This window comes from Rhea pennata, chromosome 6, assembly GCF_028389875.1.
Source record: "Rhea pennata isolate bPtePen1 chromosome 6, bPtePen1.pri, whole genome shotgun sequence".
Classification (NCBI taxonomy): Eukaryota; Metazoa; Chordata; class Aves; order Rheiformes; family Rheidae; genus Rhea; species Rhea pennata.
In genome coordinates, this window is record NC_084668.1 from 12775759 (window position 1) to 12802403 (window position 26645).

At 38.2% G+C, this 26645-nt stretch overlaps 1 protein-coding gene across 1 annotated transcript in view; it reads right to left on the reverse strand.

The window, feature by feature from the left end:
• SLC49A4 (solute carrier family 49 member 4) overlaps nt 1–26645 on the reverse strand; it is a 63642-nt gene that overhangs the window by 17616 nt on the left and 19381 nt on the right. The window contains exons 3-6 of the mRNA XM_062578734.1: nt 13500–13768; nt 7879–8008; nt 2656–2764; nt 1928–1995 (exon numbers count right to left, since the gene is read on the reverse strand). Coding sequence (XP_062434718.1) covers nt 1928–1995; nt 2656–2764; nt 7879–8008; nt 13500–13768 — 576 coding nt within the window. The remainder of the gene's footprint in view (nt 1–1927; nt 1996–2655; nt 2765–7878; nt 8009–13499; nt 13769–26645) is intronic.

The following is a 26645-nucleotide window of genomic DNA, read 5'->3' on the forward strand; positions in this document are numbered from 1 at the left end:
GATCTAGTAGAATATACATTGCCAGAAATGGGAAGAGCCATTTCCTAAGCTGTACCAATTTTGCTTTGACAAATTAACAGAAAAAGTTAAGAAAAAAATCCAGCTTCTTGGGAGTGGTTAACAGAGAGAGCTGCTTGCCTGGCAAGTCACAGTTCTGACACTGAAATACATCAGCTTGTCACACTTGACAAGAATCATTACCTAATTTTCCTAATTACAACTTTCAGCAGATTACAGTCCGACTCGTCATTGATTCAACGCTGCACGGATAACTGCTGAATAGGCCTAGGAGGGAGAGTCATCCATCAGGAGTGACAAATCGCCCCCTCCCTCACTTTATGTGGGCAAACCCTCCCGTTTGAACTGCCTGAGTTGGAAAGACATATTTGAAGACAGACTGTTGGTACTTTTCTTTTTTTTTTTAATTTACTCAAAACCAAAGCTCTGAATGCTACAAAAGCCTGGTATTCAATAGGCTTTGAAATCAATTCTGAAGTAGTTAAAGAGACTGTCAGCATTTCCTGTTCCTTAGCCCAGGCAATATATTAAATAAATTCATCTTCCATAAAGGTTGAAATCTGCATGTTGGCACCGAGTCAGCAGCTTCTCCCCTGACAAAGTTAAGGGAGCTGCTAAAGGTGCTCCTCTACTTCTGAAATGCCCCAATGTAAGAGAGACTAATCCCAGATCTGTAAAGGGGATTAGCACACCAACTCCTTCATCACTTAACCTGCTACAGCATCCATGTCATTTACTGGGCAAAGTTTATTTTAAAACAGCTGGTTTAAAACATTCATTTGTATTAGACAGAAAATCTTATACCCAAGCTGAACTAATCAAAAGTGACTCTTCATGGAAGCAATCAGGGTGCGAGCTGCGTTTCAGTACACTAAGTCCTCTGGGTGGCATTTGGACTGGAGAGAAGGGAAACATTTGTTTTTTTCCCCTAGGTCAGAAGGTATTTTCCTCTTCCTCCTTTTTGTCTGCCAAGCAGCATGCAAAATGTCAGGAAGAGAAACCTCATATTTCATTATGCATCACCTACTCCTTAGCAAAGTAAAGAAAAAGAGAGCCTCAAATTCTGCTCTAAAAAGTTGCCAGTTTGGGCCCACAATCCCACAGTGGCTACAATGATGACAGACCTGCACTTGCAGAATGGGAATCTGAAAATAGGATTGCTTTTAATCTGTTTTATAAACTCACTGCTCAAGGACCTCCTGAAAGTACTTGGTCTTTTTTCTTCCCTCCTCACTCAAGGCAACCTCAACGGAGAAAAAGCGGCAGCCTTCAGGCAGGGCGTTCCATTCCCCACCTTGTCCGCTCCCCACACGATCCAGCATTCACGATAGCTAGAGCTCTCTGTGTCTGGATATGCAGAAAGCATGGGGACATTCACACTGCAGCACATAGCAGAGAACAGTTAGGCCATACAGGAATCCAACAGCCTAGCCAAAAAGGGTCCAGACTCGTTTGGGGTGGAATTTAATGTTACCGTGTCTGGGCTGCCTGCGCTACATTCCCAAGATCCTGTCAAGAATCGATATGCCCAAAAGTGTTGATGGGAGGAGATGGACATTGTATTTCTTTGATGTTTTCCAAATCTGATAGGATGGACAGGATTCTCCCTAGTATCAGGCAGCTGAATTTGCAGTAACTATGTTCAAAAGGAGCAGACAGGAAGCACTCATCAGGAGTAACAGTGCAACTTGTCAACTCCAGGTGTACGCACACGGAGTTCTCAACCCCCAAAGACCTGAAACATGGAATATACAAATCATGGCTCTCCAGCAAACACATCATAACCCTAGAACTATGCACTTTCCATTTCAAGTACCTAAAAGATGAGTGAAAAGGTTAGTTATTAAGCATACAAGCCAAATTATAATCAAAGTTGAAGAAATGGAGAAGAACATACAATTATTCTTACCTTGCCATTGCTATGCCAACAACACAACCTCCAACTATGGACCAAAATCCAATCCAGCCTGCATCTACCTGATAGAAAACAAAGAAAGCAACATGGAGAAATGTGTTAAAGATGAGAAAAGGAGATTTTAATTTCAGAACAAATGGTGAATAGGGGCTGCAAACTGCTAGCAAACCAAACCATCCTCCCTCACCCAGCCAATCTGAAGAGCAACATTTTTTCTAGAGTATTCTAGGGAAGTAAATGCACTAAGGAAAAAAAAAAAAAAAAGAAAAGAAAAAAGGGTATGACTAAGTAGCCTATGACCTAAATGTGACCTGTCTCTACAGAATCACCTGAGGAATATCCTCTAGATTTTTATAATACTCCATTAAAAGCTTAAAAATCCTCTTCTCTTCCTTCATCCTTTCCACCTGGCAAACATTATTTTCTTTTACTAAAGGTGCAGCAGCCAACAATACTCCCACTTGTTTATCTGCCTCTTCACTGCTGCCAGAAAGTGCATACAGTTCTGAAAGTATTAGCCAGTAGTGAACAGTTCACAGGAAGAATCACAACAGTTTGGAATGCCAAAGCTACAGCTTATTTTGTTTAAAATTTCAGAGGAGTGGCCTATATGTATTAATAGAATCTTAAACAAGAAACCTTGCTAAAAAATGTATGTTAGTGCAAAATAAAAACATACCACTTGCAAAATAGCCACTGATTATCAGTCAAGAGATACTTACTTGGCTTACATGAACTGGTGTTAATATCAAATCCAGAACACCAGACCAGCCAGAGAAAACACCCAGTGGTATAGCATAGGCTAAAGCAATCATCAAGAATCGGAAATTGCTGTGAAGACAAAATATATGCAATTAGCTGCTGTTTATATTAGAAATTGTATCAAGATTAGCTGCAAGAGTAAATTACACCCTAGAATCTATACTCTGCCCATCTAGAAAAATAGCGGACGTTTGAAGAATGAGTGAGCCAGAAAAAACAAGTGAGGTATCTGGCTGGGGCACTAAAATTCCAGTGGCTGAGATGTTACTGCCTTAGCACCATGATATAAAGAGTGAGTGAGTGAGTGAGTGTGTGTGCCATTCTCTCTACATAGCTCAAAGATTTTTGGTAACATGCTGGGCTCACATGTTTCTCATTTCCACAAACAAATCTTCTTCATTGCATGGGCAACCTATACCTAGGTATATATTAGGAACAATAAGCACTAATTCAAATGACAAAAAGTGTGAGATCCATGTTCTTCGAACACTACTCTTTTGGTTGTACCTTTTTTTTAAAAAAAAAAAAAAAAGTCTAGTGAAATGGAGGGCTTGAGGAATGAATTGGGTACAGTTGCAAGAGCAGAAAACTTTGACAGTCTGAACTATCAAAAAGCAGAGACAAGCATAAATTTCTGCTCTAAATATTCAATGTTTGTTTTTTTGCCCAGTTAAAATTATTCAACCTTCAGTATTCAGTGAAGATGAAGCAGTCAGAGCTGTGTTACCACCTTCACCCTAGAAAGCTAAACAGGAATTAGCAGACAAGTCCTACAAACACCACCACCCTCCTAACAGAGATCCTACATTTTCTCTGAAATGTTTTGATTTGAGAATAAACACAGAAAATACACTTCAGATTCTGCAGCACTATTTCTAAGTCAAGCCATTTGATGGCCATTCCAATTATTTTGTTGCTTCTAAAGTTCTTCCCAAGATGGTTACCCCAAGTGATATCTGTGTAACCATAAAACATGTCTCCCTCCATCCTCCAAATAATTTACATAAAATAGATACTGATCAGTATCCATTTATTGGCATGCAGTGGCAATTTGATAGCGCAGTTACTAAAACCAAGAGGAAGGAAAAGAGCTTCAAATATCCTCCAAAACATTGAGGTTTGCAGCTTAAGCTTTTTTACTCCCTTAGAAAATTTAAAACACAGCCAGCATTCTTTTGACGCTACCCATTTTCACACATCCTCCTCTTGAATAACACATTTATATCATATGAACATATCCTCCTCTTTCAGTATCATTCATGTCAGAATTATTTTTTTAATGCAAAGAAAAACAACTCCCAAACTTTCAGTTCTTCCATGCTCTCTGATTATATTTCTCAGAATGCCAATGCATTTGCTTTCTTCCTGACAACATTTTTTTCTCTCTTAAGAATGTCATACTCTTATCCTAATCTATCTTGTGTCATCTTGGCATCTCCCACAGCAGGTTTTCTGGAGTTATTTAAGGCTATTCATATAAAAGCTATTCCAATATCTGTAGAATAAAATAAAAGGGAAAGTGGTCATTTTGCAAGGACATTATATAGCTACATCATGGATTGCAAAGAAGGACTGAATGCATTGTTCTAAAATAACACTTGCCCACTACTCAAAATCTTTGGGTATTTGAACCTTTTCTTCACTGTAGATACTTCTGGGGATTAAGACTTTTAACCAACGTGAAAGAGATCTCCCGCGGCACATTTATCTTCTGTAACTCAAGCTATGGGACAGGCGTGCATGTGCGGTTGCTGCTCTGTGTCAGACTGCCTGCGATGGGGGCTCCTACACTGTCACCCTGCCTAGCCTCCGGATTAAGGAAGCCAATCAGGAGAAGGGGGGCATGACACTGACGTACTTGGAGTGGCACCTAACTATAGCATGTCATTTTGTCCCCGTGTTCAACAGTAGTCAACACTGGCTAAGTGTTAAAGTCACCTGAAAGATGCATCTTAAGTGTCAGCTCCACTTTTCATGATTCCAGCCGCTAGGTGTTTGTTTTACAATTCTGCAATTGGAAATAGAAAAAGCAACGTGCTGCCTGTCACAGCATCCATTGGTGAATCCGTGTTGTTTTCTATCATATCAGCCTTTATGACAGGACATCAGCACCAGCCACTCTGTTCAGATAGTCTGCTAGAATATGAATTGGCTTTTTTGTTTTTTCAGAAACCTACTTAAAGCTACTGGAATCCATAAGACAGCCTACTTCAGAGGGCAGCGCTGTCTAAGTCAGTCAGCATTTTCAGATCAATTTGACAGGGCCTATTAATATCAGGCATACTTTGAGCAGCTTTCTGACTGGATGATGATACCATGTGAGAATTTAATAAAAAAAAAAGAAAAGAAAAAAGGATGCACAAGAACCCTATTATGAACTTTCAGACTTGCTTACATAGCCCCATAAAAATATAAAAGGCATGTAACTGGTAAGAGCATCTAATTACTTTAAAAGTAAAATCAATACAGGATTTCTTAATGTGAAATTTTGAAATGACTCATCAACTATTTGCTTGTATTATTTTTTTTCCTCATAGAAATCAGCAGCATAATCTGAAATAGAAGGAAAAACCACGTTTACTTTACTCAAGAAACTGAGAAAGTGCATAGTACTTTTCCTAATGGAAATTCAAACTAAACTTGTCACAGAGTGTGATAGACTGCTAAAAGAATCGGGCTTAGATCCCAAACCATGACTAATCTGTCGCCTCCCACTGCAGGCTGAGAGAGTTGATATTAGGAGATAACCAGAGATCAGGTACTCTTCTGTCAGAAGCAGGAATCCTTCAAGTCAGGAGAAAGAACAACATTCCTAAGCAACTCCCAGAAAAACAGCTTTTGGAGGATAGTTTTTACAGAAAGCAAACCGCGATGCACTAAGGTTTCCATTTGACCCTAAGAAGATGGGGAATACAACTCTGCAAGGAGCAGTCCATGAAGATGACTGCTCAATGACCTGAAGGCACAAAAGAGTGTGCAAGTTACAGCATATGAAACTCATTTGGTAGCAAAGGGAAAAAGGTCAATGACTTTAATGGTCAAGTTATGCTAAGCAGCTTTATTTTGAAGTAATAAAACTGAAGCCTGCAACGAAAAATGGGAAATGATGACAACCTTAATTCTCAAGAGTGTTTTTTGGTGTATGGTTGGGTAAAGTCAGCCTACGAGCCCACATACATCCTAAATATATGCACCCAATTTTCAACCAGAAGGTAAGGCTCCAACAAGTCATGATTTCCTAGCACTTATCAGCTGATTACATTCAGTCTATACCATTATGTCAAAAGAAAGACTCTCTGTGCCAAGAACTATGAAGTCTAGATTAGGCAAGCAACAGAGCTTAGAAGTCTAATGAATCAGATGATGGATTTCTCTTGAAGCACAGCAGATATCATTTTCTTTTACAAAAATATCCTTGCCTGATAGATTGTTGCTGAAAGGTTCCCCAAGATAAGTGATTTTAATGATGAACTGTTGACTGTTTCAGGTACCGAGGAATGAAGAAGTGCCTTTGATAAGGGGTAGCATGGAAGAATGCATAATGACCAGAGGGAAAGGAGATAAAATGATCTCTTTGACTATATTTTGAAAATCCTCTTGGATCTCACAAACACTATATACTATGTTCATTATTTAATTGTTCAGTTTCTTTATTAAGTTTTGTTGATTGTGGATGGTAAGCCAGTTTTACCATTTACCTCCTGACTTTACCAGTATCTCAGATTCAGTGTTCACAGGACTTTGAACAAGAAATCTCTTAGTTGCAAAGCTCCCAAATGGAGTACTGTCAAAAGAAATTTTGTATTTCACAAGCAGAGTCAGGTGTTGTCTGGGTTTTTATTTGACAGCAACATTTTTACAACATAGCCCTCAGGCAGGGTCTCACCACACACCAGCTTGGGTGTGTAACAGGATTACTGTGTGCAGTAAGTGTCCTTATGGGAATTGCTGGATTTTTTTTAATATCCTGAGTATGTCACATTGCAGACTAAACCAACCAGCTGTATTCACACCTTTTTCCAACCACTAGCCTGCTCCAGGAAGAACACACATGAGTAAGCATTTTTGTCTCACACTTCTGAACCATACAGAACTATTTAGTCACCAAAACTGAAACAAAATTCTCCAAAAACACCAGAAAAACCCATGAGAATAGGGGATGAGCTGCTTTTTCTGGTCCTAAATACACTTTTAGAAAGCACAGGACACAACAGATCTCTAATAAGTAAATGCATAAAGGTCTGCATTTATCCTATCAAGTTTTAAGTAAGCTCATTTTACGCAGACTTAGCTTCCACTACTGAATCACACTAGAAACAAATGCAGTAACAGTTTGGAGCTACCCAGTGAAGTCAACCAGACTCTGCATCATGACAGCAGTTCTCTTATGCCCCAAGAAGTTTATCTATGCAGTATTAGATCCAGGGCACAGGCCTTCACAATTATTCAGCACCAAGATTCCCATTACACCAGCCATTCTATAAATGCTGGGGAAAAGACTGCATCTTACCAAAAGAGCTTATAATCTAAATGGACACGAGAAAAGTAAGCTGTACAGTGGAAAATGTCATCTTATTTTAAAACATCAACAATTTTGAAGAAAACTAACTGGAGAACTTGTCCAGAAACACATCTGGACACATCTCTCCTATCCCCACCTTACATTTTAGCACACAGTTAATGAGATTTAATGGGTCATATAATGGTTTCAGATACTTCATTTCCTTCTCCCACTGCCAAATGAGAGCAGTTGGATACTCCTTTGAATGACAGGTAGAACCCAAATTCATTTCAATGTAACGAGCACCGAAGAAAGCAGCTTATTAGTTAGTTATGCCCAGTGTTAACAACTTATCTCACATCTAGCAGCATGCACACTTTTAACAATCTTGCATGAGCTGATATAACAAAAAAGTGTAAGAAAAGCTGTGCTAACAGGATGACTACAGCAGTGTTGCTGCTAAAGGACTCTAGCATGAAGGCTTGCGATATACTCTGAATACTTAATGTCTATGCTTTTTAGCAGTCAGTATCCTTTTATGTGTCTGCATTAATATTTAATTTGATTTTGTTTAAAAGCACTGCAAGCTAACTTGCTTGTTCTATGAGAAGATTAAAGTACACTTGTTTTTGTTTACTTAGGTGCTGAACTGCTTTGAACTGGAAACCCAATGAGAACCTACCTTAAGAGTCTACAAAAACTTCTCCTGTAGCTAAGCCGTTGACTAGCTGCAGCCACGCTGGGAGGGAATGGAGGGCGTGAGGGGAAGTAGGCCAACGCTGCAGAAAATATCAAGGACACCATTCCAAATTCTAAACAAGAAGGCAAAGAAAAACAAAACAGAGAATGGACGTTAGTATTGAAAAACTTCTTTCAGCACAGTATGGTTATCAGCTAGCCTCCTATGCACAAATTCTGTCCCAAGTGCTTTACTCTTTCGATTAGCAGAACTCCAACTTGAAGGAGTATTTTTTCTTTTTTCCCCTCCCATCCATTCCTCCCCGGTAAGATTTCAAACTGAGATGGAGAATCAGAGAGATGGAGAAATACTGGCAGTCCCTTCCACAAACAGGAGTTGCAGAGTAAAGGCTCACATATTAACAGTTGAGGAACTAAGTGAAACAAAAGGAAAGCTGTCAGGAAGAGGAGATGGAGACTGATGTGGTCTGCAAGTCAGACTGGAGTGAATCCATTTGCAGATTTACAGAAAACTGCATATGAATATTTGGTTGCATTTCCTTACGACAGAAGTAATACGATGCAGGTAACGGTATGCTGGAGATTTTGAACAGACAGGGACTGGGGAAGCCCCAGGGCATGAAATTGCAATTATTCAGCACACAAGTGCAAGAAGATGAAGGTAAACAAAAGGCAGCATTTGGGGCACAAACAGCACTAAATGGCAGTAGAACATAAAAGGAAAACTGCAGGACCAACCATGTCTAAGGAATAGAGAGAATGTAAGTAAGAGGGAGAGAAAAGAAAAGAATACAGGTGTTTGCAGATGCTCCTCTTGTTGAGTAGCAGGTATTCTAGATCTTCAAAAAAATTCAGAGTAGAAGTTTGGACACACAGCTGCAAAGTGATGAGCACTTCACAGAAAATGCTCACTAAGCCCTGTGATCAGACATTCTGAGGGAAAACAACTCTACCCAGAGTTGGTCTAGTTTGTTTTACAGGTCTTTTACAATGTACATGGTGTTCTCCACTGTCCTCAATCCAAATATTTTTCCTATGCCCTTTGAAAACAAGATTTTATTGCTGGAAACAAAAATGTATAGTTGAAGTATGTTATCTTAAAAGGAACCTGTGATCTTATTACAGAGGAGTGTTCACCAACACCACAAATAAATTCCAGCAGAGCTGGATACTCAGTTGCTTTCATTCTCTTTTTTCTTTTCTTTTTTAATAAATCAATATGAATGTGGCAGCTCTTCTGCTAAACCTGAAGAAAATAAATTCAGGAAAGTGAAAAGTAAATAATACTCAGTCTGAATGAACCAGTTGTAGATGGGGAAGAGAAATTATTTTTTTTCTATTTGGTAAAAATATCTATATGGAATCTCTTATACAGAAAAAAAGTCTACACTAAATTTCATTTGATGGCTTACTGGAAATGTGACAATGCCATTCTCCACAATCAAATACTAAAGGATTCACTTTGAACTATCTGGTGTCTTTTTTTCCTACTGCAGTCTAATTACAGGTTTTGCAGGTCAAGGACACTTTAACTAGACCTTTTTCTCACTACAACAAATCCTCTGTGTTCCAGAAATAGATTAATTTCTATCTTCCTATACATTATTGCTTTTGAGAACAGGAGTAGTGAATAAAGAAATGACTATAGCTGATCATCCCACACCTAAAAGAGGTGAAGCTCCATCATTGATAGAGAGTCTCCATCATTGTAAGATGACATTGGACAGGGAAGCAAAGTTTGCCAAAAGCTATTTAGTCCTTTCTGCTGCATTTTGGTCAACATACAGCCTGCAAGTCTAATAGTTTCCCAGTGCTGTACTTCCTAGGCTTAAATACACACACCTCACAGAATTCTTTGAAACCTATTTAAAACCAAAGCTGTTCCCTCTATTAAGGAAGAAAGGTCTTTAGTGCCATGTTAGCTTTGTGTATCGTAACTGTTTGTCCCAAGTCCAGGTACTCCCAAACATACCCGATTTCTCAGATAGTGCATTGCTTCTTCATGAGGAAGCCCACATTCTTTGTCATCACCATCATTTATTGCACCTGACCAGATAGGGATAAATATAATCCCAAGACAAGTTTAGAGTGTAAAATAGGAGTGAAAAGTAGTCCTAGTAAAAGATAAAATGTAAGAAATAAGTCAATATTGAGACTAAGGGAGTTTTAGTCACAAAAGACCTCTTGCACAGAAGCTGACCATCCATTTCTTAAAGACGTTCAACGGATGCAGCAAAATATTTGGAAATGGGCAAGTCGGCATAAAAGAAGGTGTGAAAACACCACACTCAGATAGACAGCAGTATACATCTTCTGCTGACAACTGAATCTGAAATGCTACATGAAAACAATCTGGGCACCATGCCACAATGACCTGTGAACATCAATAAGGACAGATGCCTCCATGTTACCTTAGGAAGCAGGCACCCTGCTGCTTGAATAAGCCCTAAATAGAAAAGGGAGAGGTTTACAGTCAAGAGATACAAGCCTCCTTGACGCAAGTTCTTTTTCCTTTTGAAAGGCTATTCATAAGTCTAAAACAAACAAACAAAATCCAGCAAACAAAAAAGTTCTCCAAATAACCACAACCTCCCCAAAACTAACAAGCAAAATGTTTGTAGACAAAAAGTCTGTCCTGAGCTGCAAGGGGGAAAAGGAGGGAACTCTACACACATATATATTTAACAGTGATTTTATATTATAGTTTAGGAAAGCACAAGGCTCAAAGCCCTGGCTGGAGTCCAGAATAATTCAAGCTTACTTATGAAATTCAGCTAATACAACTCCATCTTGATTTGCTACATCGCTACTATCCCAGATGTGAACCAGAGTATGTAGAGATAAAGACAGAGGTTGTGATAATTCAGCTGAGTTCATAGTCCACATTTGAGAAAAAAGGAACAGTAATTTACTAAAACAGATGAGACAGGAGGTACCAGAGCAATTCTGGAATGAGTTTATATGCAATTGCTTCATAGTCATGCCTGAGGTTAAGTAACTCCTTGTAAAATTGACAAACTCATGGCATACTACTGATCCCAAATTAACAATTCACATTATACAGTATTTCAAAAGTCAACATTTGGCATTAGATAAGTAGCCTTTAAAAGTATTTCACACAACAGCAACAAGGTCCATCATAACCAGAACACACGTAAGAATGCAAAGGGCTTATCCTGTGAAACTTGTCTTACCATAGCATTTTAAATGAAAAGTCATATCAAGCCTGGCTATACTCGCTAAAGAAATAAGGAATGGGGACACTCGGGCTCAACTCCTGGTTTTGCCAAATTCTATTACATCTTTACTAGATTATTTTAAGTCATTTTGAGTTCCATTTTCTGTCCATCTAATTAACAGGATAAGTGATACTCTATCATACCTGTTTAAGTGTTTTGTGGTCTGCAGAAGAACAGAGCAGTACAACTGCTCCTCACCTACGACAAGACAGACTTTCTTCCACCTCTTGATTCTGCCTGGCATAAGAGTATAAGAGAGAGAGGAAGACACTGGGGAACTTACTACCAAAGCTCTCCAGGAAAGAGACTTAGGTGAGATAGAACAGAAGTCCTGCAGAGGATGGGAGGCAACCTCCTCTTGTGACTGTTCCAATAAACTTAAAACCAGTTACAGGTTTTGCCATCATAGTTATAATTCTGTGAAGCCCAGTAACACTCAGACATGAGCTCCTTTCCATGGCATGAACAGCGAAAGAAGTTGTAGCTCCTGAGACTATTTACCCTATGTGACACATCACTAACACAGCAAGTGCAGCTGCACAACAACTCCTGCCCCAGCTATGTATTTAAAAGCGCCCTGAAGAGTTAAAACTACAGATGTCCCACAAAACACATTTCCTAGGAAACTAAACAACTGTTACACAATGATTTTACACTGGGAACAGCAATTCCAAACAGGTTTAAGGGATGCACTGTTCCCAAACCCTTGCCAGCTCAGAAAAGGAGAAAGTCTGTTGCCTGCTGCTGAGTTCCCCACAAACCCTTGCCAAGACATGGACAGGCAAAACACACCTGTGAGTCTCTGGTGGCAAGTGAGATCCACCCTAGTTTCTGAAGCAAATATTCACAAAAGCCTCCCCAGAGGAGGGCAGAAGTGAAAGTAACAGCCAGTGGCAGACTGCAGATAGAGCAGCAGCATTTACAGTGCTACTAGACTCACAAAGAAGTGGGTTTGGGCACAAAACTATTTCCTTTAGGTCACTGAACACTTATCTCTATCCAGAAAATTTGGAGGAGGGCTAAAGCGCTTTTCTAATTATTAGATTTCTGCTCCTCTTACCCACTGCTCCTCAGGACAAAGACTGACTTGTCTTCACTTTTCCTTCTTTCACATTGACCATTTTGATCTGCCATGAAATCTTTAGTATCTAACATTATATTTATCTCTGAAAAAGGCCTAAACAAAACCAAATTTCCTTGTTTCAATACTCCAGTAAGAAGTAAATTACTTAAAAAGGAATAGTCAAATACCTGCTTCAACAGTGATCCAACTTCTACTACATTTTCTTTGAAGTAAGGTAATAATGGCCCTCATCCAATAAGAGTATTAACTTGATGAAGTTTCCATAAGAATAATGGCCAGGAAGAAATGATCACAAAAAGCCAACTGAATCCCATAAATTTGAACATAAACTACACAGTATATATACTTTAAGTCTTCTGGAATGCTTAAGGCTGACTCCTGGCTGAATTTCACAGGCTAGAATTAAGAAAAAACCCCAAACTGCACAATGCCAAATGTGTCACTGACATGACATGGTAAAGTTCAGTTGCTCTTAATGCTATAGAAATTTATATCTACTAAGAATCATATCCCAGACTCTTAAACCAGTCAGGCAACTCATTTGCTTGAAAGCTTGCTCCTGAACGTGGCTAATTTAATTTTAAGTAGCACACAGAACTAGAGAAATCATTGCAAGAAAAAAAAAGAAAAAGGAAAAAAAAAAACAAGTTTTGTTAGGTAAATTTTACATCAGGATTTTTTCCACTAAAGTCGTCACTTCACCAAAACTGCTCGGTGTATAAGAATTATGTGATTTCTGTTAAAAAAGAAAATCTACTGAGTTTTAATTCCAACGCCAGATTCCAAAATATTAATCATCTAATCACATTTGAAAGGTACATGCAAGTCATAAACGCAGGCTGATTGAATGCAGAAAAGAATTTAATGCTGCAAGACTATTGGATTTCCATCCCCAATTCCCATCCTCACAGAAACAGACACAAAGGAAAACACAACCTGGCATGAATACATTTATTAGGAAAATTCAGGAAGTGGCAGTTTGGAAGCTCTGGGAAAGCATAAGCCCTCCTAGAAGATGTTTCTCCCAAGACCCCCTGATTCAAACACCTGAACTACTCCATTTGGAATCACTCAGTGCAAAAGGCCATTTTAAAGTCTCATCTACACAAAAGAGGACAAAAAATAATTCTTCTCACAGTGAAATGGTAAAATGTACTATTTTCCATCAGTCAGTAGATGTTTTCTTTGCAGACCAGCCACTAGAGGGCAGTGGTTCACAAGTACCAACAAACACATCAGTGACTCAATTTCTTTAGGCGTTGTTGTTGTTTTAAACCATACCTGCATACAGTACAGCCTCAATGCGGTCCTTGATGTGCTCCGTGTTGCTTTTGGACCCCAGGAGGAGATGGGATGTTCCATTAGGAGAAGGAACGACGAGGGGTCCCACCAGGAACGCCCCAGCAGCACCCAGGTAATTGAGCAGCGACGCGATGGCTGTTGCCGTGGCACGTTCATCCGGCGAAAACCACGTAGTGGAAAGAAATGGTGCAGCGTTCATCACCGTTGGCCCTGCCAAGCCATTTAACAGCTGTCCTCCGTGAATCAGTCTGCAATACAGAACATAAAATCAAAGCCATTTGGATGATTATTTTTATTTATTTACTTAAGGTGCTGGGCAAGATGCGATGAGATAAAATAATTGCACAAAAGCACCAAAAGTCCCAAGCAAATAAATTCTCTCTACACTAAAGGAAGCCCAATTAGACCAATTTAGAGAGCCCAGGGCTTCATTCTCATTTCTTCACAGAAATGGAAGAGCCAATATTCTGCTCAAAGAAGGAAAAGGAAGAAGGAATTAAAGAGACTTTCTTTGTAGAAGAAGGTATCATGACAGCATATAAAAGGACAGAAGGCTTTAGCAGCAGGAAAGCTCTAAAACTACAAACATCCGAAACCTGACCCCTTCTGTGCCTGCATAAATCCCAACAGAAGATTTATAACTCATTACAGCAGATCCAAAACTGAAACACTTCAGCAAAATACTCTGCATATTTTTTCACTGCATTCTTTATTTTTATGTGCACCCTCAGACAAGCTTGATGTGCCTACAGATGAGCAGGCGGGCTGTCGAGGGCTCCAAGAGAATAGTCATCTTCAGCAATCTGGCCATGTTCAACACGCTGTTCAAAGAGCTGAGCAAAGCCAGTTTTTCCTTGTTTTTCACACTCACTGAAATTTAACAGATGAGACTGGTGACAAAACAGATACCAGTTCCAAGCGTCGAAGTCTCTAAAAACTTTTATTTAATATTAGCGCAACGAGCTAATACATAAAGAACTTTCTGCAGGCTCTTCTAAATGTGGAATTCAGCCAGAAGTCTTCGACTCTGACTTTTGCAAAAGTGATCAGCCTTGAAAGGCAAAAGCATTTTGGCATTTATACAGGAACCTCATGTCAGAAAAAGCAGCTACCAAGTCACCAAAATACTGTACCTCTCCAAAGTAGATCATCCATTGTGCAATAATATAGTGGCAGATGCTATTTTAAAATGGATGGGGGAGGGAGGAAAGAAGAACTCTGTTTTTCTAAGCGTAGCGTGGACTCTGTTATTGCTGCAAGACTGGAGGTACCAGACATAAAAAGCTATGGCCTGCAAATGGGGAAACATAAGCTAGCACTTAGGCAATGTTTCAAGCCACAAATGACTAAATAATATACAGTGTGGCAGGATTTTCTTTTTTTCCCTCCTCAAAGCACACAAAGGAAAAAAATATACAAGAGAAAAGCTGACAGACTGCTTATCAAACTAAAAAGCCAGCTTGCAATAAGAATATATGCTACCAATTCTCAGCTGATCAGAAATTATTTTTTAAGCAAATTTGTAAGAAAAATCAATTTTAATTTATCATCTGAAGGAAACACTTTCCTACCTAGAAAGAAAGTAGTATCCACTCTTAAATATACAGAAATATATTTTTTCTAAAGTTCACATAGCAAAGAGATATTTCATTGCTATGTGTTCATGATGTGCTTTAGGTGGACCATCAGAAGCTAACTACGGTCAAGTCTTGCTAATTCTCATTAAACTGGGGCCTCTAATAAAATAAAATGGACTAGGTCTAAATAAATAAAAATCACTATCAAAATAATGTGCCAATATATTTTTTGTAGCTATAAAATGTGAACTAATCACTTAAGGTTATTCTCCAATCCACTGTAATTTGGACAAACTAAGGTATCCTTGTGTACTTTGGTATTTTCATTCTACTTATCTCAGTGTAACAAATTATTCTCCTCTCTACCCTAAACTGTTTCAAGGTATTTGCAGAGCTATTCTGCATTCCAAGAAACAGCTGCATTTCAGTGCAAGTTAACTACTGCACATATAAAGATTTTATTTCAATAGTTCTTTTCGCTCCAGAGAGAATTTAATGCTTGAATTGTGAATGCTAGGAAAACTGCACTACTACAAAATAATGCCATACTAACACCTCTGATCAGTTATACCGCTATGATAATATTGTTCTATGTTTTGTTTAAAAAAAAGCAAAGTTCATAAATTGAGAGAGTTATACATACTCTTTTCATGTAGTTACACTTCAGGTTTGGATTACTTCTAATCAAATCCCACCATTCAAATAACACTCTGTAATTGACCTCTGTACTGGAGGGAGACAAATATTTTAATTTTACCGTGCAGATCCAAAGGGGAAAAAACAGAAAAGCAATGGAGAATTCCCCCCCCCCCCTTTTTTTTGGTCTCTGTGTAGGATTCTTCTGTCGATGTTCCCGTCTGCTCTCTTTCCTGCCCTCGCCAGTCTGGTATGCTGTCTGTTCTGACTGATTTGCCTTTCTATCTGCATTTCTGGCATCTATCAAACTTGACATTATCATGCAGGGAAGAGCATCTCCCACCTTCCTATGGCTTAGTTTTTCAAATCTAACTTACTGAGGTTAATAAACACTATTTTCAGAATAAATTGCCACTGGCATACAGACTCTCTCAAACATCTCTGCATACAATCGTAGTCTTAATCTTACTTTATATCCTATTCCAGTATTGGCTTGAATCAAGCTGAGAAAAAGATTATTTGCTGTGCTGTTCAACATATCCTTAACAGATCTCTCTAGAGAGATGGGAAAGAGTTATTCAAAACGTGATTCAGTGCATTTAGTAATCTACTACTCTGGGAGACATATGCAGTAGCTGCTACAGTGCATTTAGTAATCTACTACTCTGGGAGACATATGTAGTAGCTGCTACAGCTGACAGAGAGAAATACGAACACAACATTACTGGTGCCTTTCCGCCGTTTGTTACCATGTCTTCTCATCGCGGAACTAGATTGCAGTCTAACAGCCGACAGGACTCTTCTCTAAAAATTGCTCCAACATTAGAAACATTTGTTTCCGTTATTTCCTCATTTTCTTCTTGCTTCTACCACCCAAAAGGAGCGAAGAGCAATTACATTTTTTTCCCCCCAACAATTGCAATTTGATTCTGTACAACAAGATTTGTCTCCTCTGAAAACAGGACTATTGAGGCAACTTTAGCTCAGGACTAAACCCAGAGAGAAAAATATTTTTAAGACCTATTACATTAATAGTGTGGTTTTGATCTATTCTTTATCCACCTTGTTCTGTTTTCCTATGCATTATTTGCATAAAAAGAATTAGATGGCGATTGGGTATCGAAAATTTAGTAAACTAAGATCAAATAACAGAATATGTCAGAGTGGAAGGCTTTTAATCACAATCATGAAAAACAAACTTAGGAAAAAAATTACATCAAAAATTCATCCCTGACTTACAAAATAATTGACTACTATCTACCTTTTATCAGGAGCAAGCAAGTGAACATCTACACAAAACAGCTTATCTGTTACTATCTCAGGAGGTAGGTCAGAGACTCATTTCAAGAAGAAAAAAAGTTTTTTTGTAAACATGACCCTGGGCTTATGAATTTGTGTATTCTGCTAGATTTGTAACTTGTAATTGAACATACAAGCTCTTTACAAAAACTGCATGATTTTGAGGACTAGCATTAAATGCTAATGCTAAGTATAATATATCATAGTATCATAGCATTAAAAAATCAATATACATATACCCCACTCGTATGTATATAGATTTATATCAAACGTACACACACACACACTCTCACACAGAAGAAATGATCATATTCCTGGATTGGCCTCTGAGTTGGGAAAAAAAAGGGGGGAGGTTAAAACATATGCAACCATAGAAATTAGAGAAGGAATAGTCTTGTTGAACCATAATCGCCTTCTTTTTCAAATTTTTGAAAGTTAAAATTTAAATAACTCAAATTATATGGTTTCCATCACTTCCCCCAGAGAACATTTTATATGCGAGTGTTATGAAGTAACCTGGTTATACTTGTTTTACTCACTCCCTGCTGTTACACTTGCAGTATCATAACAAGCAAGTAACAACAACAAAAAAAGCATGCAAAGCTGTAAATGCTGAAATTACAATATCACTGAAAGAACTGAGTATTAAAGAGAGTGAGATTATACAGGAAAAAGGCTTTAGTGATTGACGATAATATTCTACAGTTACGATTGGAAAGAGCTTCCATTTACAGTCTGCTTTACTTATCTATTTTTCCCAGTATGGGCTGAAACTTTTCATGCATGGTTGCAGTCCCATAAAGGAACTGGATTTGTTGAGCTATTCAAAAGCTACGTGTTACATAAACACTTTCCCTATGTAAAAAGAGCAGACATTTAATATTCCTAGAGCAGTATGTCTCATGCCTAGACTCAAGAGCATTTTACAAGAAGAATCTTACTAGTTTCCTTTCTCAGGTGGTGAAAAAAAGGCAGTGGTAGAGGAAACAAGGATTTACCCAAGAACTGACCTTTAACACAACTGATTTAAACCATAATACTAAAAAGAAAAGTCTCCAAAATGCAGTTAAGATATGCTAATTGAGCCTTCTTCGGGAAGGTGAGGAATCGAGAATTCACATCAGCATTTTAATACTAATTTGCGGAGTGGAAATAGTGTTTTCACCTTTTCTTTGTCAGGTAAGACACTGGAGGAGAGAGGCAATCCGCCCCAACGTGCGGCTCTGACTCTCTAAATATAAATCTTCTCTGTCAGGCTCTGATGAGCTTCTGGTCAACTGGGAAATTACGTCTGTTTAGGTCCTAGAAGGGAGAAGAGCTCATCAAGAGCCTTGTGGAGACAGGCTTTTTGTTTTGTTTTGCTTTGGTTTTTTTTTAAACCTTTTACCATGCTTTTTCTACGAGCTGCCACGAGAACTGATGGCTTGGTCATTTTAGTCATTATTTGAACTTCTATACAGATGCTACGAAAAAAAAACTAGTAATCCAAAATTTGCCACTGTTTGGCAAAGTGCAAGAAACAAGGAAGCGACTGGCAGAGCTTGTCTGCGGCTACAGGAAGACAGTGCTGTAGCAGGCATCTTATGCTGGAAAAATTTAACAGATTATTTGTTGATCCTTACAATTAACTTGAAAAGGGATTTTGCATAAAGCAGTTCACATTTTACAGAAATGGATGGCTGATTTTTCCTTCACATGTTTTCAACGAGTGAAATGTTTTGCCAAGAACTGAATTGTTCAGGTCATGTTAATTTGGAAAACAAGTCAGTTTACACAGCGATTAGCACACTGCAGGAACCACTGGAAGCAAATGAAAGCAAATCTTCTGCTGGAAGACTCAGAGCACTTTTCAAGTACTATTGGATTTAGCCTTATTACATGGCAACACAGTAAGGAAGGACTTCCCGCTCCAGGGCGTCTAAACTGAGGCATGATGTAACTTGCTTGCCCAGGAAAAGGAATATGGAAACACATGGACTTAACTACATAATACATTAGAAAATTTATAAATATCTACAGATATCTATCCAAGAGATCTTGGAGGGAACCAGTTTTGTAAAGAAGTAATCAAGTTATGAAAATGGACAGAGCTTGTCCTTTAGACTCATAATAAAAATAAAGACAACAGAAGAAGCCGAAATGGAACGTTTTAATGCACTTTTTAAGGCAAAGGCCAAACTAAGAAGGTCAAATTCATGATTTATAGCAGCTCATTGCCATGTGGTATACAGGAGAACCTCATACTAAATCCTGTCCTTGTTATAACCCAAAGACAGTGCAAGAAGGATCTACGTCTGGAAAAGAACTGAGAAGAATTATACCTCTGGAAAAAGCAATGAATTCATCTATTAAAAATAATTTTCTGAAAGATGAATTTCAAGGAAATGCACTTTCTTTCAATATTTTCATTAAATAGTGTGTATCTATTAAATGATATTTATATTACAAAAGCTTTATGGCTTCTGGATATTCATGGATTTAGGCCATTAGCATTTTTTAGCTTGTTTTTGATGCATGCAATCATTGATATGTGGAATAATTTAAAGCTGTTTTTCCCCATCAGTAAGAAAAATTATTACAAGCAGAAAGCCTGAGTCACTGTGTGGTACATTATCTCCAGCAATAAAGTTAAAGAAAAAAGAAAGAAAAAAAAAAGAAAAAAGAAAACTTTTACAAACGTACTGTCTACCATTTTCATCAGGAACTCATCTCACATTTCACTTACTGTAGCTACCATGGCCTCCTCAAAAATCTATCATACTAAAGGAACACACTTTGAAATAACTGGCATCAGAGCACAGCATCTCTCACAGATATTGCATCTTCACATCCCTTCCCTCACAGCTGAGGAAAACAGCAAACAAATCTGCAATATGCTGAAGAGCAGAGAGTTTTGGTTTTAAGTTTAAAATAATTGAAAAACACAGTTTCTCTGAAACTGTTATTACCGAGAGTCTGCTGAGAGAGAGTCAAGGATTTGCAATGAAAGAAATAGCAATCTTGGGGTGAGATGCTGACGTCTGTCACACAAACTGACGGGGGAATGGGACAGCACCAGGGCACAGCGAGACCCCTGACATTACGGTGACAGTCACTTGCATCCTCACATCACCGCGCAACGTTACTGAACCATCATCACAGCTATCATATGTTTGACAGTGTTTTTTTAGTTAAAGTTTATCCAAGTTTGAAAGACGAGGGCATAAAAATTCAAATCTCTTTTGGTATTTTTAAGAGTTTTTTTCTTTCTTAAAGTCAACCCATTTCACAAACCCGTTATGAAAAGACAAAATCTTTACAGCAACACTTAATTCATCAAACATGAACAGACCTCAAATAAACCAAACTGCTGTACACATAAAGCAAACAATTACATTATGGACTAATGAAGTAAAACATATTGAAGCAGCTTCTCAAGGAACGGCAATGGGAATGCCTGCCAGTCTGCTATCAGGACTGCCCTCTGCTGAGAAGTGTCATAGAAATTATTTAGTACAGGATAGATACTAAGTAGGATTTTTTGGTGGAGGGTTGGGAGGGGGGTAAAATAGTAGCAAAAGACATGCAACAAATTAAGGAATACTAAGGGATGAATAAAACGCAGGTAAGTGCTCCTGCATAACTTTTGTCAGGATCAGTGAAAGAGCAAGAGGATATTTTGATTACAATGCAGCAACTCTGATATTAGGTCAATCAGCATGAATTCTTCTTTACAAACAGAAATTACCCAACAGAGTAAGAGTCACTAGACATGACTAAGGCAAAGAGCTCAAAATGATTTAAAGAATTAAAGTTTTTTACAGTTGAGGGTAATGCCCGCTGTTATTATAAGCGGGTGCTAAAAATCCCCCAAAATAAATAAATTTCTTTCTTTATATTATAAGTTTATCCTAGCTGAGGCCTTGTAGAAATACTGTGCATTAAATATTACTGCAACACCAAGCCCCTTCCGGGATTTCAGAGGCTCCTTTCAAACACCTACTGAATTAACCACTCCAAAACTGTTCACAGCCTTTTAGTCTCTGTAATTTGCTAACTCAGCAGTTCTGCTAATTCAGCAATTACTACCAGCCCTGGGCCCAGCTGATGACATCCTGAATGCTAGAGCAGAAAGCTTGCACAAGAGCAAGAGGAAAGAGTATTTGTCACCCAAATTGTCAAGCTGCCTACTGCTTCCACTAGAGTTGTTTCAGCTGAAGGAGAAGCTGATGTGGCTGCCACCTAAATGCAAGTGCTGATTAGTGTCTGTCCTTGTATCACATGAAACAACTCGTGCAATGACAGGCAGCACCACTGGGTAACCAGGACACTCAACCACCCACTGAATTCATTGCTATGTTGGAAAGCAGGACAAAAATCACTATCACTTAGGAACAGCTTACAAGATCACTCTCTTAAAATAGCAACTTTGGAGCATAAGTTTAAGAAAACTTCATAAAGGTCAATCTGGTGTAGGTAATAAAAACAAGCTAAACTGTTAAGCTACAGGGCTTAAGAGATTAAACATTCCCCTTGAGAATTTACCTGGGAATGACTTGTCTCTTCTCCTCCCCCCAACTTATCTCTTCTAATGATAATATTCATTAGCCAAACCAGGCATTAACCAGACTGAGCCTTCCCCCAGCACTGTAACCACAGCACAAACCAGCAAGTGCCATTAGCACCAGGTAAGTGCTGCATCTTAAAATCTTCTTCATACGCTTACTGAACTACATCATAAAAGCAGTTAAGTTTATTCATCCTTTTACTCCCAGAACCATGCTTTGGATTAAACAGCTTTTTCATTTCTCTTCCACAGAGAGTTAGGGAGTGCACAACAAGCATCATGCTCTTTTATTTATTTATATATATACATTTTTTTATAGCCAGACTCTCCTACCGTCTTTTCATAAACAGCTCTTTTTATTCCCTGAACATTTTAATCACTGTTCTCCACAGTTCTTCCAGTTAGGGGTATTCTCTCAAGCACAGATGACCATAACTGCATTCATTGTCACCAGGGAGTATGACTGCCCTAATATTTCCTTTCTCTACTGGAATTACCTCTGAGGCTCCCTTTGGCATTTTTTATGCATCACATGGTGTCTCATGGTCATTCCAGGATGAGAAAATAAAAATAATGAGATGAACCCAGGTCATCATATTTTACGTCACAACCACAGATGTTAGATATTCTTTAAGCCTTCGGGGATGAAAAAGGAACATGTGGAACTATTAAAGAATATGTATAACTATAATATCGGCAATAATACCAGAATAAAATATTTAATAGAAATCGGGTTACAACTAGCTAATAAAAACAAAACGGACTAAAGAGTCCAACTAAAGAGACTAAGAGACTAAAGAGACTAAAGAGAACATTAATAAATATAATAAAGGGAAAAAACAACATCAACTTATCTAGGAGTAAGCAAAAAAATTAAAAATCCTTAGAAGCGGTATTATGAAAGAAAAAGCCCTTATACAGTAACTACCAATCACCAGTGTTTCCCCATAAGAGATTATATATGAGACAGTGAATACTGCTCCAGCTTCCACCATCATATTCTAACTTGTTGGCTTTGCAACAAACGTTTTAAATTAAACTTTCTAACAAGGAGTGCCTCTTGCTGGCATGAGAAATCTAGTGTAAAGGCCAAACCTTACCAACTCACAGCATACAAAGTCCTAATAAATTGCTTAATTACTGTATTCTATACCAATGACAAATTAGGTTACATCCTTTACTTCCATGTCTTTAATTATCCTGTCTTTGAAATATTTTTGAAAAGTCTTACATCATATGATCAGACTTAAATGCTACAGACTTGGATCTATGGACTGATTTCATCATTTCTTTCTCTTCTTTCTTACTTAATACAACTCACTGGCAGATCTAATACAGCCTTTTGACTAGATTTGCTATTTTACAATCATATGGGAGTCCTAAGTTGTCCTGTAAAACTATTCCTAAACATGGAATACAAGATAAATGTAAAGCACTATGTGGGGGGCAAAAAACAATCCTAATTTTGCCTATAAAAAGATGGCCTCCTAAGTAACTGTTAACATTCAGGAAGTAAAATATTGAAACACAGTTCAACGAAAATATTCAATCGGTGCTCAGCTGTAATCAAAAGGAAAAAAAAAGAAAAGAGTGAGAAGACGATATGCTACAGGATAAGGCTATGGAGCACTCACAGTTTGAATAACATTTATAATCTGGTCCCTACAGCTTAAAATGCACAGGAACTGAAAAAGCCTATGGGAACACCATCAAACATAATCAATGTAGGAACGGGTTTCCATATGAAGAATGACTGATTAAATTGCAACCTGGGAGTCTGGAAGGACACTACGCCAGGGAAATGACAGAGGTGTATAAAACCTTGAGTGACTTGGAGAACACGAACAGATTGCTTATTGTTTCTTCCAGGCAGTGGGCATGAAATTAAATTCGCAGGTGACAGATTTACAAAAAACAAAAGGACTTGGCTCTTCACACAGCACAGCTTCAAGTAGAGGAAACTCCCTGATGCTGCAGAGACTGTTAAGTTTTACAGATCTTTGCAGTCACAGTTCAGACCCAACAAGAGCTAGTAAACATGAAGATGCTACCTCTGATCACAAATCTCTTAACCACAAGCTAAGGCTAAAAGTGTATTCCAGGGAAGTATCAGGGTACATTTGCTCTGATGTTACTTTTTCCCTAGGCATGCATTACCGGCCAGCACATGGGGCAAGAGGTGAATACTTCATTTGTTTCACCTGCTGCCAGTGAGAGGCATCTGCCTCTCATTAAGGTGCCCTTCAGATTCACACAAAGCAGCTGCTAGCCAAAGCAGAACATGTCCTTCTTGCAACCAGACCACATCATGTCATTGGCCCAGGCCAAAACAGCTTTTAGGGGACAGCACAGGCCAGCACACATGAATGCAAGTGTCTGAAGTGGCAACTTCAGCTCATTCCCTGAATTCAACCCATTCACGTCAGCAAGTGAGTTTTCTTGTCCCAATCACGCCCAGCACCTGCACAACTTGGGGGACCTAGAGATGCAGCCAAAAAGTGATAGCAATGTTCCTGCAACGTCCAGCAAAGAAAAGATGGTACAAGCTTAGAAATATTACAATTTGATACAATCTTTTATGTCCTGTATGTTTTACATTAACTATGAATTTAATAACTAGGTGTGAACAATGAGGTGTATAGAGGCTTTCATAACATTTAGGAAGGTTTAGGTTTTTCAGTTTTCTTTATTAGAAATCAAATTCACTATCACATGTCACTGGCGCTTACTTGACAAGCTCAGATACATGTGGTAGATGAGAAAAATTCTCTTTCACCCAACTTCCTTAACTGTATGATACCATATTGTATATTAGCTTCACAGGTTAGTGGGCTGGGGAGGAAAGCAGGTCAATGAGAGCATACATGCAAGTAAAAAAGGGCTTTACTAATCAATAAGTCCATGTACAGGTTGGCCTTTAATCTCATGTAAATCCATACTCCCACATTTTTGCTATACACTCCCATTTTAGCCTTTATCGATTTTTTTTTTCAATTCTGACATGGATTCCCAGTCTAAAAAATTTATTAAGCACTCTTTTAAGTCACACTGGTAGGGATTGGGAAGATCATCCTAAAAAACAGCTGCTTCACAGATACGCTCAAATGTACAACCCATATTCTTTATAAACATATACATGGGTATCAAATGAACTGAAAGCAGGGTTGAGGTTTTTGTTTAAACATGACTTGAAGAACTGGAGTTAGTCTTAGTCAGCAGCTATATGATAGAGCTGAAGAAATAATTACAGACTGGAACAGAGGCTAAGAATGCATATTAGATATACTACAGGTCTATGTGTGATAAGGAGTATAAAGTAGCGAGGATTAAATGTCAGTCTTAACAGAGATTGCCTATCAGCGCAATCTCAAAACAGAAGAAATGTACTTTAGTATCCATCCTTACCGTTGAATTACAAGAGCTTATTTGAGCTTTTCTACAAAGTAGAACTCAAACTGACAAACCTCATGAACATTAAGCATCTTAACACTTACATAATTTCCCATGGAAATCCTTCAATATATTACTACAGATTATCCCAGGGACTGAAGGAATACATTACAAAACATGCAAAAGCATTTGAAATAATTCTAGTTACACTGACTTCAGAAATACTTGAAAATTTGCTTATGTGTGATCTTGCCCATCTGACTGGCTGATTAGTGTTCAAATAGTCATATTAATGCAGATACACATTCAGAATACACTTATAGTTTAGGGCTCAGCCTGTTGTTTCTAACACAGAAAGTAGAAATACTTCTTTCAAAAATATTATTTTATTTTGTACCAAACTTCATGTAACTGATGCAAATTAACATTCAGTCCTAGCCCTCAAAACAGTGCAGTTTACCTGGTATAACACTGCCCTGTATGTGCAATTATTGACGATGTCTCAGGAAATCTTCACTAAAAAGCATACCTCTGCTTCACACAGCTATAATTAATTCTCTATAGATTTTCTTAATTGAACCATGTAAAATATCAAATTATTTTCTCAGGTAGAGCTGCAACTCTTGAAAGTCTTCCTGTTTTTTTTAGAGCACAGGAAGTTAAGAATTCTATCAATTTCAGCTGGAGAAAATGTTTTTTATCAGCATGAATAAATAAAATAAGTAATCTTCTCTATCACGATTTTGCTCAGGCTCTTTTTTTGTCTCTATAGTTTTCAGCAAAAGGTATCATATTTCGTATATTTCAGACATTATACAGTCCTCAGTCTTTCTCCAGTTAAAGGTGTCTTTGAATGTTTCTCTTTAAACTTTTATTTCTCCCTTCTCCTAGGTCTCTTCAGTGCAGTTACACTGGAAGATCTTGTTTAAAGGCAAACCAGACTACCTGGAAACTCTTTCCCATTCCCAAAATGCTACCTCACATCTAAATCTCTTTTTGAGGATTTCTTCTCTGCTTTTTCAGTTTTAATCCTCACCTTGGTACAGCCTAAGGCAGCAAAGGTCTTTCAGTATAAATCAGGCTAAATCAGAAAGGCTACATAAGACCCCACATTTCACTGCACTTAGACTACCTGTGTCATTTCAAAAATACACATATTTAAGCTATGATTGTTCAAAAGTATCAGACTGGATATTAAGCATCCTTTAGCATCTTTAAAACAGGGCACAAAACAGGGATAGCTCTTCCATGACACCTTAATGGTAAGTTTCCACCTTAAATAAAAAGGATCATTGTGAACGGTAGCATAATATGGTTAGTTCAACCTTCTCACTCACAAAGTCCTAGAACGACGCTCTGAATCGGGCAACACTGTTGGCAACTAACATCTCTAACAGGGGACCCTTGGGCTTTCTTATGTACTCACTTAGCATCCAAGAACTGAAATTACATCTTTCCCCTCCCCCTCCTGCCACTACCCCGCGTGCAGTTCACTAAGCTACGCATTGCATTTCACACTAAATATTTTGCTTCTTTAAGTTAAAGACTTCCAAGCTGATTTTCAGTGTAAGTAATCCTAAAGGATGAGGGGGGAGGAAATAAATAAAAGCTTGCTGAAGTAATACAAAAAAGTATCTGGAAGCTGACTAGACTTCAAAGGGAAGATTATAACCTTTT